Source organism: Camelus bactrianus, chromosome 9, assembly GCF_048773025.1.
Source record: "Camelus bactrianus isolate YW-2024 breed Bactrian camel chromosome 9, ASM4877302v1, whole genome shotgun sequence".
Lineage (NCBI taxonomy): Eukaryota > Metazoa > Chordata > Mammalia > Artiodactyla > Camelidae > Camelus > Camelus bactrianus.
This window is the reverse complement of record NC_133547.1, coordinates 70300264-70317956: the sequence shown is the minus strand read 5'-3', so window position 1 is coordinate 70317956 and position 17693 is coordinate 70300264. Positions and strand designations below refer to the sequence as shown.

The following is a 17693-nucleotide window of genomic DNA, read 5'->3' as shown; positions in this document are numbered from 1 at the left end:
GGTAAGAAGTCCGCGCAGGAATTACGGAATCGCTTTCTCAGGCCAGTGCCGACTCTAACCACGTGGGAGGGGTGAGGGCGGTGGTCGCGGGCGTGCAGGGAGTGACAACTCAGCCCAAAGCCCCGCCCCCACCCCGCCCCGCCCCGCCCCCAATCCCGCCGGTGTCCGTGTCCTCCTCCACGGGTCTCCATAAAGTTCATTTGGCGGCGCGCCGCGCGGGGCCTTCTGGGAAGGCCGGCCTTGACCAATCAGGAGGCGCGGGCGAGCGGCGCGAGAAGCGGCGGCCGCGTTCTTCAGCCGGGACCTGAGCGGCGACACGGCTGCAGCGCCAGGTAAGGGTGTCTGAGGCCGCGTCCTTCCTGCTCAGGTCATGTCCTTGAACCCAGGGCCCCGTGGCTGGGCGGGGTCCGGTCCCCAGCTCGGAGCCGTGCTGCTCACACTTCCCGTTCGCCTCATGGCAGCCGGCATGCCTGACGCCGGCGACAGCGCCCTGCCGAACCGCCCACTATTATAGCGTAGAGCTGCGGTCGGGGAGTACCTGCTCTCTGTCCTCTTTCTGAATACGGAGCCACGGCCTTCCGAATGCCCTCCTCCCCCACTACAGCGCTCTGCCACGGTGCGCCACGCCCACCGCTGCCCCGGGAGCCCACCCTATGCTGGATCGGCCACCCCTCCCCACCACCGCAATCCGCTTGACCACCTCCTTGACCGCGCCCTTCCAACTCGCTCGCCCCTCAGCATACACCCTGTAGGGAGACGTTGCCCTCCGAGGAGAGGGATCTTTGGGGCGAGGGTGACGATCTTGTGAGCCTTGGCCTATCTCCTCTGCATCCAGGGGAATGCTCCTTACCACCCAGGGAAATGCTGGTGATTAGAACCTGGAGATGGCCTGCTCATTCTCTGCACTCACAACACCCCATCCTCTGCAAAGGCAGTGCTTACGTTTACTGGGTCTCTTTTTTAAAAATTACGAGGCCTACCACAGGGGTCTTTTTTTCAAAGGTTGGACGACCCATTGACAGCCGCTGGTCGGGATTTGCTCCTCTTGTCAGGTGTGAGGAGGTTTTTTGCTTTTGTTTTGTTTTTTACCGAAATGTCTTTCAGCATGAGTAAGGGTCACGTTTCTGTTCTTTTTGAGGGACGTGAGAGGGTGTCCTTGGGCATCGTAGTTTTTTTCTTCCTTTCACCTGTTCTTTGTGCATTTGTGTTTGAGACATTTTCAGTTTTTATTTATGGTGATCCCACTCAAGGCCCATAGTTCTAAATACCTATAAATTAGGCTAACAGATCCCACATTTATATCTCCAGCCTGGGCTTCATTCTTGACCTATATCCAGCTGCCTACTTAATATCTCCACTAAGATTGTTGGTTGGGAGCTCAAACTGAACATGTCAAGATAGGGCTAGCAAGCTCCCCTCCACCTCTCTTCCCAGACTTCTCTTCTTGCTGTATTCTTCCCCCTCTTCTCAGTGATGTAAAAGGCTCTGACCAATAACCTTTGAGTCATCCTTGACTGCTTTCTTTCTTACTCCACATTCATTGCTTGACACCCTAGGCCGAATCATCAACACCTGTCACCTGGGTTATTGAAATAGTCTCCCATCTGGTCTCCTGGCTTCTGCCCTGGACCCTGTTTTCAACACAGTAACTAGAAGGATCCTTTTCAAACACAAGTCAGATTATGTCACTCGTTTACTTAAAAAACCTTCTACTGGGTCCCCATTTCTTTTAGAGATGAACTCCTTACAGTGAGCTATAAGGCTTTACATAATCTGACCCCCTCTTACTTTCCCACTTTTATTTTCTGGTACCCTCCCCTTCCACGTGGCAGACATGCTTTAGTCTCAGGACCCTTGTGCTTGCGGTTCAGTATTCATATGATCTGCTCACTTTCAAGTTTTTATTCAAGGGTCGCCTGGTGAGGCTTCCTCCACTTCCTATCTTCCTTTATCACTTTAGTTGTTCTTATATTTTACTTGTTTAGCTTGTGTATTTCTTGTTTTCCTCCTCTAGAAGGTGAAAGGAGGACTTTTATCTGTTTTGTTCCCTAATGTATCCCCAGCACCTAGACCTGGCATACAGTAGGTGCTCAATAAACAGGAAGTAAATCCATGCTCCTGGCACCATTCCAGGCTTGAGGATGCAGTGGTGAATGAGAGGCATGTGATCACTGAGCTGCTGTCTCTGTCGAGCACACCACCAGCAGTAAACACACAGGTGTAACATGTAGTGTCAGGGCTGTTTTTTAAAAAGAGGACAAGGATATCTGAACAAAGACCTGACTGAAATCAGAGAGGGGTATATCTAGAGGAAGAGCACTCCTGGAAGGAGAGCAGCAAGTGCAGATACCACAAGGTGGGAACATTGGCGATGTGGTGAACTCGAGGGTCTGAACCTGCTTCTTGATGGAATTAAGTACAAAATAAGGTAGAGGGAAAGATGGATGTGCCAAGGAGAGGGAGTTATCAGAGTAAAGACCCCGAGGTGAGGATCCGAGGTGTGTTCAGGAACAGGTCACTTTATCCAGTACACATTTATTTGGTACCTTTTATGTGCCAAGCTTAGCAGCTGAGGGTTCTAGCTGAGCAGTCTGTGGACCTTACCCTATAGGAATTCTCCATGTAGAAAGGGAGACAGACTTGGGAGGAAATCATCACAACCCTTCCAACTGTCCAGGAAAGAATAGTAATAAGGTTCAGAATAGTGTGGAAGGGGTTTCGGGTAGGTAGGACTGTCCCAGCTGACTTTGCAAGATACATAGGAGTTCCCGTGAGACAGGGTAGGTTTGTGTTATAGTAAGGTGTGCTCCTGCATGTGCCGGGGTTTGAAGGGAGGAAGCAGCATGAGGCACCCCAAGGAGTAGCAAATTGCTCAGATATCTTTGGGGGAAGGGCAGAAGGAGATGAGGATGGTAAGGGTGACAGTGCCCATTCTTTGGAGGGTACCCTGTTTGGCTGTGTCAAAGCATGAGCCCTTCCTCCTGTAGGGGATGGAAGGTGTCCCATGGGGATAAAGGCAGGGGGAACATTTCAGAAAGACCTCTCTGGCCAAGGGGAGGGTCGATTAGAAGACTGACTGTTGAGGTAATGAGGAGAAAAGCATGAGGTTAGAGTGGGGGCAAAGGAGATGAGCATTCAACTTTGCAAAAGGTTTGAGAGGTAGACCTGGAGATTGGCTGGATGCTCGGGAGAGCCTGAGGTGACTCCCAGGTGGTTTCTGGCTGAATTGATTGGGTGCTGATTGTTTTACCAAGAGAGAATGGAAATGCAGGAGGGGGAAATAGTGAGGCTGGTGATGGAGGTGGTAGCTAAGAGGAGAGAGAAGTGAGGTGTTTGGAGTATGTATAGTTTGAGGCACCCATTGGTCAGCCAGGTGTAGAGATGTCAGGTAGACAGTGGAAATACTGGCCTGGGGATAGAGCTAGGCTGAGCATAGATGTGTGGAAGTCACGTTTGTTTTGATAGATCAGGGTCCTTGCCTGGGCCCAGAGAGACCCCAGGGGTCCTTGGATGGACTTTCTGGGTCAGGGCAGCATTGTGCCTTCTGACTCTCCATGCTCAAGAGTATGTGTGGTTCTGTTGTAGCACATGTGTATGTGAACAGATTCAGAGATGTCTGTAGCCATGTGGAAGATTAATGGCCTCTGGTAGTTGTAGCCATGGAGTTCATTGTAGTTGAAGCCATGGCCCAGGTAGATGTTACCCAGAGAAATATATAGTGGGAGAAGAGGAGGTCCAAGGGTAGAGGCTTGGCATTTGAGGGGTGGGTAGGTACAGAAACCACAGCAGAGGAGACTGGGAGGGAGGAGCTGGAGAAGCAGGAGGAGAACCAGGAGAAGGTGGCATCTCCAAGTCAAGGGAAAGAGAGTTTCAGGAAGAAAGGAATGGTCAGGGTGTCGAAGGCTGTGAGAAAGGAAAGAATGAAAGTCCATTGGATTTGGCAGTTAGGTCATTGGTGAGTGCTGAGGAATTCAGGAGATGGGAGGGAGGCAAGCAGAACTTAGATTGCGGTTGGTGATCAGCGAGTGAGATGTGACAAAGGATGGCTATCTCTTTGTGAAGTGAGTGGGAGACAGAGGAGGACGGTGTTGAGAATTTTTTTTAAATGAACTTTTTATTTTAGAATTGTTTCAGATTTATAGAAAATATGCAAGATAGGACAGGGTTCTCTGTACTCATCCAGTTTTCCCTATTGATGAGAAATTATTTTAGGGAAGAAGAGATCTAAATTCTAGGAGAAGGAACCAGTGACAGTGGATAAAAGGACAGCCATCACTTCCTGAGCTCTGGCTGTGTGCGAGTCTCTGCCATGGGCTTTACTTGTATAATCTAATGCCATCCTCATGGCAGCCCTCTGATGTCCAAGCCTACTCCCTTCCCTGTCTTCCTCATTTCGGTAAATGGTGTCTTCACTGTCTGAGTAACTCAGGCCTAAAACCTTGGCATTATGCTTGACTTCTTTCTCCTCTCACATTAGCCATTCATATCTACACTAAATCTTCTCTTAAAATACACACATGAATCAGACCATTTTTTGTCTCTTCCCCCACTATCACCCTGGTCCATGCCAGTCTCATGTATTACATCTGGGTGATGGAATAGCCTGCTGACTGGCCTCCCTGGTCTTACTTTGTCCTCCTGACCCCAACCCGAAGTCTGTTCTGTGCACAGCAGTGGAAGTGAACCTTAGAGAAGGCTCACGCCTTCACTGGCTACCATCACACCTAGACTGAAATCCAAAGTCCTTACCTGGTGCTGGGAAGCTGACATGATCTGACCCTGCCCCGACCCCTTCTCCCACCACCCTTGCCCAGGATTATGTGCTTCAGCCATGTGGCTTCCTGCTCTTCAGTACACTTCTGCAAAATACACTTCTGCCTTGGGGCTTTTGTATTTACTGTTTCCTTGACATGAACATTCTTCCCCCAAATACCTACATAGCACACCTCCTTTACTTCATTCAGGTCTCTGCTCAAAGGTTTCCCTTTAAAAGAAGCTTTTCAGAACACACCAGCTAAAGCAGTTAAACAGTCCACTCTGCCACATCCTCCTATTTTATCTCCTTTGTAGCACTTGTCAACACCTGGCATCATTTGTCTATTTGTTTATTCTTTTTTACTGTCTGTCTTGTAACAGACATCAGCTCCCTGAAGCTGGGAACCTCGTCTGGTTTTTCCACAGCTCCATCCCCATTGCTTTGCACAAATAGTACCTAGCATGTGGTAGATGCTCAATAAGTATTTCTTAAATGAATGAAGGAAAGAAGGAAGATGGGGCTCTAACTTTGGTGGACTTTACAAGGTCAACATAAGAATTTAGAAAGTGAGTCATTAGACAGTTTGGAGGTTTGTAGAAGGTTATTCTGGCAGTGACTATATTGAGGATCTAGCTGCTGTTTAAGGGCACTGTTGGAGATACTTTTTTTTTTTTAAGTAAAGCTGTAAAATACTTTAAGCTGTTTGGGAGAGAATATTAATAGACAATAATACAAGGGAAATGAGAATGATGTCAGCAGGATGGCAGAGTAAGAGGTCCTGATGCTTGTCCCCCCCACAAAAACAACAAAAACGGCACATAAACAACTGTACATTGACAAAAATAGCTCTGTAAGAGCTCCAGAGTGAAATAAGGAGGCTGCAGAAACCCTGTGGAGCACAAAAACAGAGGATTGGCTGTGTAGAAACGTGCAAGGCAGATAAATAAATGGACTAGAGAGTTTCAGTGAGGGGAGATTCCTGTGGGATGGGGATCGAGGAAACCATTTGGTAGGTAGGACTTGAATTGGTGGTAAAAATGATAGCTAATATTTGAGTGGTTACTGGGTGGCAGGCAAGGGAGGTACAACTGTTTATCCATTTTACAAGCAAGGCCCAGAGGGAGTAATTAACTTGCTCGAAGTCACCCAGCTAGAGAGTAGAGTTCCTGGCTGGATCTCAGGGGTGCAGTGGAAGATGAGTAGATGTTCCTGGTTGCAAAAAATGGCGTGAGCAAGGGCACAGAGCAGAGATGTACGAGGATGGCCAGGGACAGAGTACATCAGGTAACTACGCAGGGTTTCCCTAAGAGCAGTGCTGCATCTAGATCCCGTGAATGGGAGGCATTGAGAGCTTTTGAGCAGGAGCAACATAGGGAAAGTGATGATGACCACAGTGCACAGAGTGGTGTGCGTTGGGAGGGACTAGAAGAAGTGCGCACATCTAGCAAGATGGAAGAGATTGAAGTCTGGTCTTGTGTGGTGATGTGGATGGAAGCAACAGTTAGACTAGCCTTATTGTGCTAATCATTTTGCAGTATATATGTCTATCAGATCATTGTGTATGCCTTAAAATTATACAGTGTTATATGTCAGTTATGTCTCAATAAAGCTGGGAAAAGAAAAGAAGCAACAGAAGACACTGCAAAAATAAAACATCCCTTGCTATCTAAATCTGTTTAGGTTATGAGAGTTTTGGAGAGTGAGGGATATATGTTGTCTGAATCTATGGTCTTTGGTTTCCTGAGATTTTGTTAGGGAGTAGCAGTAGTTTGGATAATGAGGAATAATAGCTACCTGCTTTCTCTCGAAAATGTATCTGCATATGTTTTGGTTCTTGAGTCTGGAGAGCGGAGAATACCTGTAAAGAAACAATCCAAGGTCACATACAGAGGCAAGGGGAAGGGAGAGTTAGAATCTGAGAGAAGCCAGGGCACAGGTCAGGGATGGGGGTGTTGGGAGGGCAGCTGATGATGGTGGTGGTGGTTGTGGGTGGATAACTGCACTTTGAGACATACTGGGTGTGACAGTTATGGGTTTGAGTGGAAATGCGCAGGCAGTGCCTGGGGACTCCAGGGTTGGAGTATGAGTGCAAGAAGCAGAGCTGGGGTGTGGACTTTACATTCATTGCCATCCAGGATTCTGGGCAGTGGTGAGACAAACACTCTGAAACAGGGAGTTTAGAGCAGTTTTTAAATGAATAAGTTATTAAAATTTGAAAAGGTCATGTACACTTACGGGAAAAAATTCAGATTGACAGAGGGTATAAAGTGGAAAGTAGAAATCTCCCACTCATAGCTTTGCTCTCTCTCTGCAGGTAATGCTAAGTTTCTTGCTGTGTTGATGTTATGTTTCTTGCTATTTCTTCTGAATGCTATCTGTGAACAAACCTGTGTGTGTGTGCGCGAGCCTGTGTGTGTAGAAAGAGAAAGCAGCTTAATGAATTTTTAAATATTTATTCACTCATGTGACTACCACCCATGTTGAGATATAGAATATTTCCAATACCCCAGGATCTTAGCTTGGGCTGCCGTATAAACTACCATAGCCTGAGTGGCTTAAACAACAGAAGTTTGTTTTTTCACAGCTCTGAAAGCTGTAAGTCAGACCAGCATGTCATGTGGTTTGGTTCTGGTGAGGACCCTCTACCTGGCTTGTAGATGGCCGCCATCTTGAATGTGCTCACATGTTCTTTCCTGGGTGAATGTGTGTGTAGAGTGGGGGTGGGAGGTAGAAGAAGGAGCTTTCTCGTGTCTCTTCCTAGTAGGGTACTCATCCCACCATGAGGGTCCCCTCTTTGTGACCTTATCTAAATCTGATTACCTCTCAAAGGCCCCTCCTCCAAATGCCATCAGATTAGGGGTTAGGACTTCAACATATGAATTTTGGAGGGACATGTTTCAGTCTATAGTGCCAGGAAAGTTCTGTTGTGCTCCCTCCCAGTCATTCCCCAACCCTCAGGATAACCAGTGTTCTGATTTCTAGCACCACAGATTAGTTTTTTCTTTTCTTAAAATCCATATAAATGGAATTGTGCGGTACATCTTTTTTTGATATCTGCTGCTGAAGTTCACTGTTATGTCTGTGAAATTTATCCCTACTGTTTCATGTAGCTGTAGTCTGATCTTTTTCATTGCTGTTTGGCATGCCAGGGTATGACTATACCACCATAAAAAAAACCAAATGGTACAATTCTGTATATACAATGGTTTTAAGATTATTGGGGGGGGGGGGCGGTTTTGCGGCGAGGGACTCAGACTTTTATTAGAATCTGATAACTGCTATAGTGCTTTTCTTATTTTTTTAAAAAAAGTATGCATGTATTTCCAGGGTTCCTGGTGCCTTTGATGCTGGTGTTATGGCCCTGAGGACTAGAAGCCTTCCTTAGTTAACAGCAGGGTTTCTCAGCTTTGCCACTATTGATATTTTGGGCTGGATAATTCTTTGTTGTGGAGGCTGTGCTGGGCATTGTAGGATGTTTAGCAGCACCCCTGGCCTCTGTCCTCTGGATGTCAGTAGCACGTGGCCTCTCTGTCCGTTTTGTGACAACCAGAAATGTCTCTAGAAATTGCCAGTGCTCCCAGGGGAGCAAAGCTGCCCCTTAGCTGAGAACCATTGGTTTAGAGAGAAGAGCCAGAGCCAAAGCCTTTTGGAGGTAGATGTGTTGATCTGTCCCTGTTGATACCAGCTGTAATATTGGGCAGGTATCATTCCTGAGGTTCTATATACAGATTAATTTTCATCACTGCTAAAATAGAGCTGCTCCTTCCAAGGACACATTGTTATGTGAGTTTAAAGACTGAATTAAAATATCCCTCATTTATAGATTCTTCATGGTAGACAGGACCTTAGAAATCACCTGAGCCAACCCCTACATCTCACTGGTGGTGAAACTAGTCTCCAGAGACGAGGAAGGACCAGTTCAAGGGTCAGAGGGCTGGTGTGGGGCAAAGCCAGGGTGGGGTCCACAGTTCTAATCCCAGGCCTTCTACTCAGAAAGTTGGTCAGAAAGTAGCCCGTCTGGATACTTTACATTTCTTTGTGATGCCAGGTTACTTCTCTTTGCCTTTTGAAGATGAAATAGTACGTGTTAGTTTATGTATCAGGAAAGCTGATACCACATACTCCTTACTGCAGACTCTGAGTCATCCAGGCCGGAACTAGTACTGAATCACCCAGGTCTTCATTTCTCTTCTGTCTAGGGTAATTTATTTCAGTTCTTTGTTTTCTCTGAAAATCTACCTTCTGAATAATGACTATGTCTAACTCTTTTACTTAGTCTCTAAGGACTGTAAAGAATGATCCAACAACACATTTTTTTTTTTTAAATCTTCTTTTCCTTCCTCTTCCAGAGGTGTCTGAAACGATAGTACCTGTTAGGATGTAATTTTCTTTTGGTTGTTGTTGTAATTGACAGCTGACAGATATAGTACAAAGTAGAAAGTAGAATGATATTGTCATTTAACCATAGTTTATATATTCAGAAGAAGAGAGGAGAACAGAACCAGTCTTCAACTTTTGACACCTCCTGTGAGGCTTTCCTCGTTAGTCTTGGTGTTGAACATTCAACACTGTTCTTTGTTTTAATCCTATTACAGTCTAATTAATAAGAAGGTTTGAGGGCAAGATTGCCTTTTGCAATTTAGTGCTGAATTTCTTTTGAATCACACCTTCATTGTGGAAATTTGGATTTATAGTAAAAAACCATATTTGATAGTGGGGAATTTAAAAATTATAACTGTCTTCCAGAAGTTCTTAATGATATGAAGTTGTGATTAAATTAGCTGTAATTTAGTATCATATATATTTACTAGAAGATTTTTTGCAGCAGACATTTATAGTTAAGTGACAAAAAGTTGCCAAATTGGCAGTTTTGGAAAAAGGCTAAAATAGCATTTTACAGTGACATAAATCAGGAGAGTTTATAAAATACTTTCTGTGTATCATCAACCCCCTGAAGTAGGTAGGCATTATCATCTCCTTTTTAGAGATGAGGAAATTAAGAGGGGAGATTTGGATTTTATTCCAGGGGTAAATCAACCCACCATCAACTTAAGTGAACATTCTAGATTCAAGCCAGATGTATGGGTTCAAAGCCCAGTCTTCTGTTTATCCATCCTGTTTAAAACATTTTTTTTGGATTTACTGTCATATTAAAACTAAAAAATAATTGGAAAAAGGAATAACGTTGTACATTTTGAAAAAAAGTATAAATTGCAGTGTCAGTTATTTCCTCTGATATATATGAAATTCACTCTTCTGACAACATCCAAAAACAAATAGCAGTGCTAAATATGCATTTTTTAGATTGCAGGATCTTTGTAGTTGAAAGAGATAAATTTTGGGTATGTGGTAAAATTAGAATTCCATGGTGAGTGGTAATAAGTGTTGTTTGAGTATATTGACATCCTGCCGGAAAGGTAGCTGGTATCATCTCCCCATGCAAGTCGAGAGAGAGATTCCTTTGACACTAAAGAAAAGACAGATGGCCTTGTCTTTATCCTTTCATCTCTTTCTCAGCCCTTGGTATTTCTTGGATAACTGGGCTGTTTGGATTGTGGGTGATGAGGAAAAGGAAAAACAACATGGGTTGTTGAATATGTTGTGGTGTACTCGCAAAGGGCAGTGAGTGAGTTCCCACTAGCATTCTGTGCTTTAGGTGAAAAGAACATTGGACAGATTTCATCATTTACAAAACACGTTTCTTCCTCCAAATATACTGTGCAAATAAACAGCTTCAGTAGGGAAGGGGAATGACAATAGGCCTATTGTGTCATTTGATCTTTATAAGTGTTTTCACTGCTAAGACCCAGTGAGGTTGGGTTTGCCAGGGGCACTGGAGCAGGCTAGTAAGAACTCAACTAGGATTTATTTACCAGGTCTAGCTTGGATACCTTTAGCAAACCAGGGCTTGGCAAACTATGGACTGTGGGCCAGAGAGACTGGGGAGAGTTTTTACATCTTTAAATTGTTGGAAAAAATCTAAAGAAGACTGTTTCGTGACACATGAAAATTTTATGAAATTCAAATTTGAGTGGCTATGATTAATTTGTATTGGAGCACAGCCATGCTTGCTTACCTATTATCTGCTTTCAGGCAGAGTTGAGCAGTTGTGATGGAGACTGTCCCATAAAGCCTAAAATGTTCACTGTCCAGCCCTTTACAGAAAAAAAATTTGTGACCCTTGCCCTGAGATGCCAGTCTCAAAGCCTAGAAACTGGGAGAGTTTGGTAGACAGGTCTGGGATGGATGGCTGTAAGGCTCTTCATACTTTCCTTTGTTTTCTGTCAGCTTGCAGTCTTTCCAGGCACCTGTTATCAGGAGAATATCCTGAAAGGAACATAGGCTAGAGTCAAGAGAACTAGTAACAGCCATTTCTGGAATGATCCAGTGTGCTTTAAGACAGTCATGGTTCTCCAGCTTGGGAATCCACAAAGCAAGTGAAAAGACGTGTTCTACTTGTGACTGATGCTTTAAAAGAAAAGCAACTAATGAACTGGTAATTAATACCAGAAAGTAGATGTGTAGTCATTTTAATACAATAAATGTGAATACTCTGAGAGACTGGAATCAGATCACCTGCAAAATCCTGAAGGCGCTGCTCTGAGAACCCTGATTTTAAGTGGTCTAGAAGTGCTCAGCAGTTGGAATATTTATGTGTCTACTTACAAGGGAAAAATACTCTTCCTGTGTTTTCTTTCCTCTCACACTTCAGCACCTCCACTTCTGACACCAGATATTTGGATTTTTCACACATCAAGCAAGTCTCAGATTCTCTGGACACCCGCTGGGTACCCTACAATTTAACTCAATTCTGACACTGTCTACCTGCAGATAGCGTCAGATCCCATAGGTTAAGGGTTCAGCCTCATTAGACCACACTACCCCCCACCCTCACCTCCCCACTTCAGATGCCAGTTGCCAGGTCCAGGTTGTTAGCTATGCTTCTGACCAACTGGCTGCTGATCAAAGGTTCTCACAGTCACCACCTCCACCACCACCCCAGGTTTGATTAATTTACTAGAGCAGCTCACAAATCTCAGAGAAACACTTAACATTCACTAGTTAGTTATAAAGGATACAGATGAACTGCCAGATAAAGAAGTACCTAGGATGTGGTCCGGAAGAGTCCTTAGCACAGGAGCTTCTGCCCCTATGGAACTGAGCTGTGCCATTCTCCCAGCATGTGGATGCATTCACCAACCCAGAAACTCATCAGACCTCATTATTCAAGAGTTTTTATAGAGCTTAATCTGCAGCCCTCCCTTCTCCTTCCCAGAGGTTAAGGGGGTGGGGCTGAAAGTTCCAACCCTCTAATCACTTGGCCTTTCTGGGGACGAGCCCCATCCTGAGGCTACCTAGCATAGCCCCTCCAAGTTGCCTCTTTTACATAAACTTGGGTGTGCTTAAGAGGGGACTTCTCGTGATTTACAAAAAACTCCTAACTTAATGCCATATGATATTGCTTATATGTCGAATCTAAAAAAAAGGACACAAATGAACTTATCTACAAAACAGAAACAGACTCACAAACACAGAGAACAAACTTATGGTTACCAGTGGGTAAAGGAGGTGGGAAGGGTTAAATCAGGAGTTGGAAATTTACACCTCTTGGGGAGTGATGGAAATGTTAGTTGTCTTAGTTGTGGTGGTAGTTTTATTGTTGTATACATCTGTCAAATTTCATTAAATTGTACATCTGAAATATGTGTAGTTTACTATGCAGGAATTATACCACAGTAAAGGTATTTTAAAAGAACCCCCAAAACTCCTAACTTCAAGGCATTCCAAGGGTTTTAGAAGCTTTGTGCCAGGAACCTGGGGACAAAGAACAAATTTATTTCTTATACTACACTACTCTTTTCTGGCTTGATTATTTAACAGGGTTATATTGGGAATATGGAAATGACCATTTTAAAGTTCATTTTTATCCTATATGCAATTTGGGGCTTTTTTTCTCTTTGTTAAGGATGTTTATGTGCCTGGAAGGAGCATTTTTTTGGACACTGAGTGACAGGTGAATGCTGACTAATTAGAGGAAATGAAAGTCTGCCTAGCCCTTGGTTTTAGCTATAGGTAGGAGCTATCTCTATAAAGCTGTGGGCTTTAATTTTTTCCTTTAGTTAATTTTCTTAGCATCCTCTATGTGTGGTGAAGAAGTCTGGGTCTTGGGAACTTCCCACTAAGAGCATCTACCATTTCTAACATGCCTGCAGCCTCTGAAAAACAGTGGGTCATGGTCCTTTGTTAGTTGGGGGGAACTTTTTTTATTGACGTTTGATGCACAATCAGAAGAGTACATAAGTCATGAGTCTAGCTCCATGAGTGTTCTCAAAGTGAACACATTATTAAGCAGCACCTAGAATTAAAAAAAAAAAAAAAAAAAAAAAGGTACCAGCACCCCGGGAGCCTTGTTTCTGTCCCTCTCCTTGCCAGAGGATAACCAGTCTTGCCTTCTAACAGCAGTGGTAAGTTTGCCCTTCATTTTAAGGCTTACAGTTGCCCAGGTGTTTGAGGAGGTCTGTTGAGGCTCAGTAGGACTTCTGCTCAGAGGCACGGAGAGCAGTTTGTTGCTCAGAGTGCTGATGCACTGTGATGCTTTCTGAAGCACCTTTCATTGTTTCCAGAGGCCTCTCAGCAATCAGGCTCAGGGTCACTGTTGGCAGAAAGGAGTCCTGGTGCCGTGGGTCTACCTTGCTGGCCTTTTCCTGTCCAGCCCCAGTTTTGCCGCATTGATTTTTCCACATCCCACTTCCATGGGTTCTCAGTGTGGCCTCTTCTGGCTCCTTCCTCCATACCTCCCCAAACGTGCAGCTGGCATCCCACCTCCACATGTGTCCTGGCCAGATTTTCCCAACGCAAAGCTTGGACTTCACCCTCACGCCTCCCCTCCCCCCAATCATTTTAGTTCTCTCTTTGGACAGAGCTTATTTTCATGATCACTTTTCAGTATCTTGGGTCAAAATTGGTATTTGTTTGGTTTAACTCCTATATTTTGTGACTAAATTGATATTTATCTTTAAATTTATGAAAGTAACCATACATTTAAAAATTTTAATGAAATGGGATGATGACTACATCAAAGTATAGATTTGGAAACTTTAATAACTTTGTAAATTAATTTCCACTGGTTGAGTTAGAGTGCAGGACAGATCCAGTTTTCCCCAAATACGGTATTATACATCTCTCTCTTCTCGCAGACGGACAGACGTGGAACAAGCTTATTTTCTACTCTGAAGTTATGTAGCACAATTCTTCCTATATGTATATTTCTTCTTTTAGTTTGGAATTTGTTCACCTGAAAACTGGCTCTTTCTTCTAAAATACTGTTTTTTGTCTGGCTATTTAGAGGGAAAGCACTAGTCTGGACCACGTGTGATCTGAATTCATGCCATTTATACTGCCACTGCCTTATGCTGTGCAGCCTCAGAAATGTTAAGTATCAGTTGGTAGTCAGAAGGGAATGTTTTTGCTCTGGTCTTTGGTTGCCAGTGGGTGCTATTTGGCAAGGGTGTGTAGGAAGCCTTGGAGAAGAACAGATTCTCCACAAACATAAGAATAAAACTCCTATTCATTCAACAAAAGAATACCTACTATGTGCTAGGCACTGTTCTAGGAACTCAAGGTACATCAGTGAACAAAAATCCCTGCCCTTGTGTAGCTTACATTCTAGCTGGGGTGACAGACATTAAGGGAGATGGGGGAGTGCTGGGAGTGGTTGCAGGTTGCACTCTTAAATATTTTGTTCTAGGTTGTCATCAAAGGCTAGGTGACAGTTTAGCTGAGAGAGATAGGGACTCAGCCACGAGCTTATCTAGGAGAGGAGCGTCCCAGGTAGAGCAAATAGGGAGTACAAAGCTCTAGGGCAGGAGGGTGCTTGAAGTGTTGGGGGACCAACGAGGAGGCCTCAGGGTGGCTGGAGCCCAAGAAAGGAAGAGGGGCAGGGCTGGAGATGAGTCTGGGAGGTAAGGAGAGGCGAGTTGCTTCTGTAGGGCTTCACTCGGTAAGAGAGGTTTAAACAGAGGATGGATGTGATCAGCCTTTAAAAGGATCACTGATTGCTGGTTTGAGAAGAAAATGTAGGAGGCAAGGGCTGAAGCCAGGAAACCAGTTGAGATGTGATAGTGACTTGGATGGGTGGAGGCGGTGGGAAGAGGTAGATTGTGGATGCATTTGAAGATAGATTTGAAAGGCTTTGTTGGCCTATTGGATGTGGAGTGTGAGTCATGGAGGTCTTCAAGGATTTTGGCCCAAGCAGCTGAGTAAGAGTCCCCACACTGAGAAGTCCAAGAGCAGGTTTTGTAGATGAAAGATTAGAGCTCATTTTGGGGCATAATAAGTTTAGGATGTTGTTTAAAGACTCAGCCTTTAGTTTACTGTGATTAGAATAATTCTGTTTAATTAACTTTAAGAAATCTTATTTATTGGACCGTATTAAATTAAATAATGACTTTTATTTTGCATTTATTACTTACCCTCAAATCCATCACTTTAAATCTTTATATAGGCAGGTCATTTTGAGAAGTTGAGTATTTCCTTTGTCTGAATTTGTCTGATATGAAAATGTTAGGTGTTTCTTCTTCCTTTTTTTCCTTCTTTTAAACATAAAAAAATCTTATTTTATTCAGGGAGTTCCAAAATTTTCCTTACGAAGGAAGAAAAGTATTTCCTTCTCCTTGGCTCTGTTAGACAAATTATTTTTATCTTAGAGTAAAAAAAAATATGGGAGGAAAAGTTAGCATATTACTTTTCTTTCCTCTTTCCGGTGAGCGACCATGTTTCCGGTAGTTCGTAGAATGTCATTGGCCCTGTAGGCTTCTGAGGAAAAACATTTCTCCCTCAGGTAGAGCTGTTGTTTAATAATGTTACTCTTCTGTTTCTTTCTGCTTCTGTTCCCGAGGATACCTTTCTCATTCTGCCACCCCATTTTCCTATGGGTAGAAATGGCCAGTTACAGACTGATTCTATTAGGTCAAAAAAAAGACAATGATTATCCAGAAACTTTAGGTTAAAAGTTTTAGTGTATATAACTTTTTGTCTATAGATTAAAAAGTCCACTTGGCACTTCATGAAGAATACCAAATTTTTTCATGTTTACTCCAGCTGAGCTATTTTTGTTTTAAACTTGTGCCCTTGCCTTTAAAGTTAATGTCCTTTAATGGTCATTTTTTTAGTCCTTTTTCTCCTGCTGTGGATTTATGGTGGAAACCATGCCCTTTTAACATTAACCTGAGCTTCATAGCTGAGATACAATTATATATTACATTAACATTGTGACTACAATTCTAGACCAGAGAGATTTCAAAAGTGCAATAGAAGCCATCGATTTAAAACAAGGAGGAAAAGTATAATCAACAAGAGCTTAAAGATTTTAGTTCTTTTTTTAAATAAATAATAATTTTATTAATCTCTTAGCAATGTAGTTTTTTAAAATGATGTTGATATTGTTTATTGCCTGTTGATTTAAATAATGTTAGAAGTTTAAAACATTCTTTTGGTCAAGAACCTTGTGGAAAGGATGGTACAATGTATAGAAGATTCATAAATGTATAATATCCATTAAATATCAACACTGTTCATATGGCTTTTCTTGGTCAATTGTTGGAGAACGAGGTGATCTTGCTAATAATATTCATGGTCTAGAAGCCAGCTACTATTTATATTAGTATAATATGATTATTAGTAGCAATGGTATTTCTAAAAGTAGTAGGTATAATAACAATTAAGTCTAATATTCTGAATGTCATATATAACAAAGAGACATGGATTTCTGCTCTCAGGGCCCTTGGAAGCTGAAGAATGAGTGACTGGGGACTTGGACATGAATTTTAAAGGACTATCTTTTATGTTAGCCAAGGAACAGTTGTGTGAGAATAATACGGGATTAGTCAGAAGACCTGTGTTCTTCTGGTCTCAGTTCAGCCTTAGTACAGCAGAGAGTATTATGGGCACAGAACTGAGCTCTGTGGACTGGAGTTGCTTCTTCTGTCTGCTTAAGAGCCTCACAGAGTTGTTGGGAATCATAAGATAAGGGCCTTAGAAATTGCTCTGCCCTCCGGGGGGTAGTATTTTTCTGTCTGAGACCAGTGGAGGGATAGGATGTGCGGTGATGGTTCTTTAAGCCCCCCAGAGGTTGCTGCCATGGCTTCTGTTTCCTTGTCAGCTTTAAGTCTTTTGGGGGAGGCAGGAATTCTGGTCTGGGGCTTAGTATCTTTGCATTTGTTCTGGTGGCAGAAATCAATCTTGGGGCTGTCAGTATGCGCAGAAATGATCTATTTCTTCCCAGTCTGACTCATTTTCTCTGTAGGCCTGTTGTTCTTGGGTTATGTTCAGGAACAAATCCTGCTTGTTGATGAGCTGTCTCCTTAACTGTTTACAAAAAGTCCTAGTGTTTCGTTAAGCTTGTGACAGGTTCAGGCAATGTTTGAAGCCTGTATTTCCCTTGATTTGAGTCTCTTCTTCCCCCACCCCCCCACCTAGGATTTGCATCTCCAATGGATACTGAGGGGTTTGATGAGCTCCTTCAGCAAGCTGAACAGCTTGCCGCTGAGACCGAGGGCATCTCAGAGCTTCCCCATGTGGAACGGAACCTCCAGGAGATCCAGCAGGCGGGTGAGCGCCTGTGTTCCCGTACCCTCACTCGCACATCCCAGGAGACAGCAGATGTCAAGGCGTAAGTACTGGTGGGGAGGCAGCACTGGTACTGGGTGGCTCGGGGGCAGGATCTGTTTCTTCTTTCCTGCCTTGAATTGGATGCAGTCTGTAAATGACAGACACAAGCCAGATTCTCAGGAACTGAGAGAGGTTTTGTAAACAGGTCAGCAGCCTTGCTTTGTCTCTCTGCCTCCTGCGTTTTCTAGTCTGTCTGCCTACCAAATTGTGAGCCCTTATCATAGTTAGAGATGATCAGGGTGGGAAAGGGTGAAGAGCTCTGTCATAC

At 43.7% G+C, this 17693-nt stretch overlaps 1 protein-coding gene across 1 annotated transcript in view; it reads left to right on the top strand.

The window, feature by feature from the left end:
• Nucleotides 1–201: 201 nt before the first annotated feature.
• NUP93 (nucleoporin 93) overlaps nucleotides 202–17693 on the top strand; it is a 99249-nt gene continuing 81757 nt past the window's right edge. Inside the window, exons 1-2 of the mRNA XM_010967316.3 lie at nucleotides 202–332; nucleotides 17234–17426. Of these exons, the coding sequence (XP_010965618.2) occupies nucleotides 17248–17426 (179 nt within the window). The 5' untranslated portion in view covers nucleotides 202–332; nucleotides 17234–17247. The remainder of the gene's footprint in view (nucleotides 333–17233; nucleotides 17427–17693) is intronic.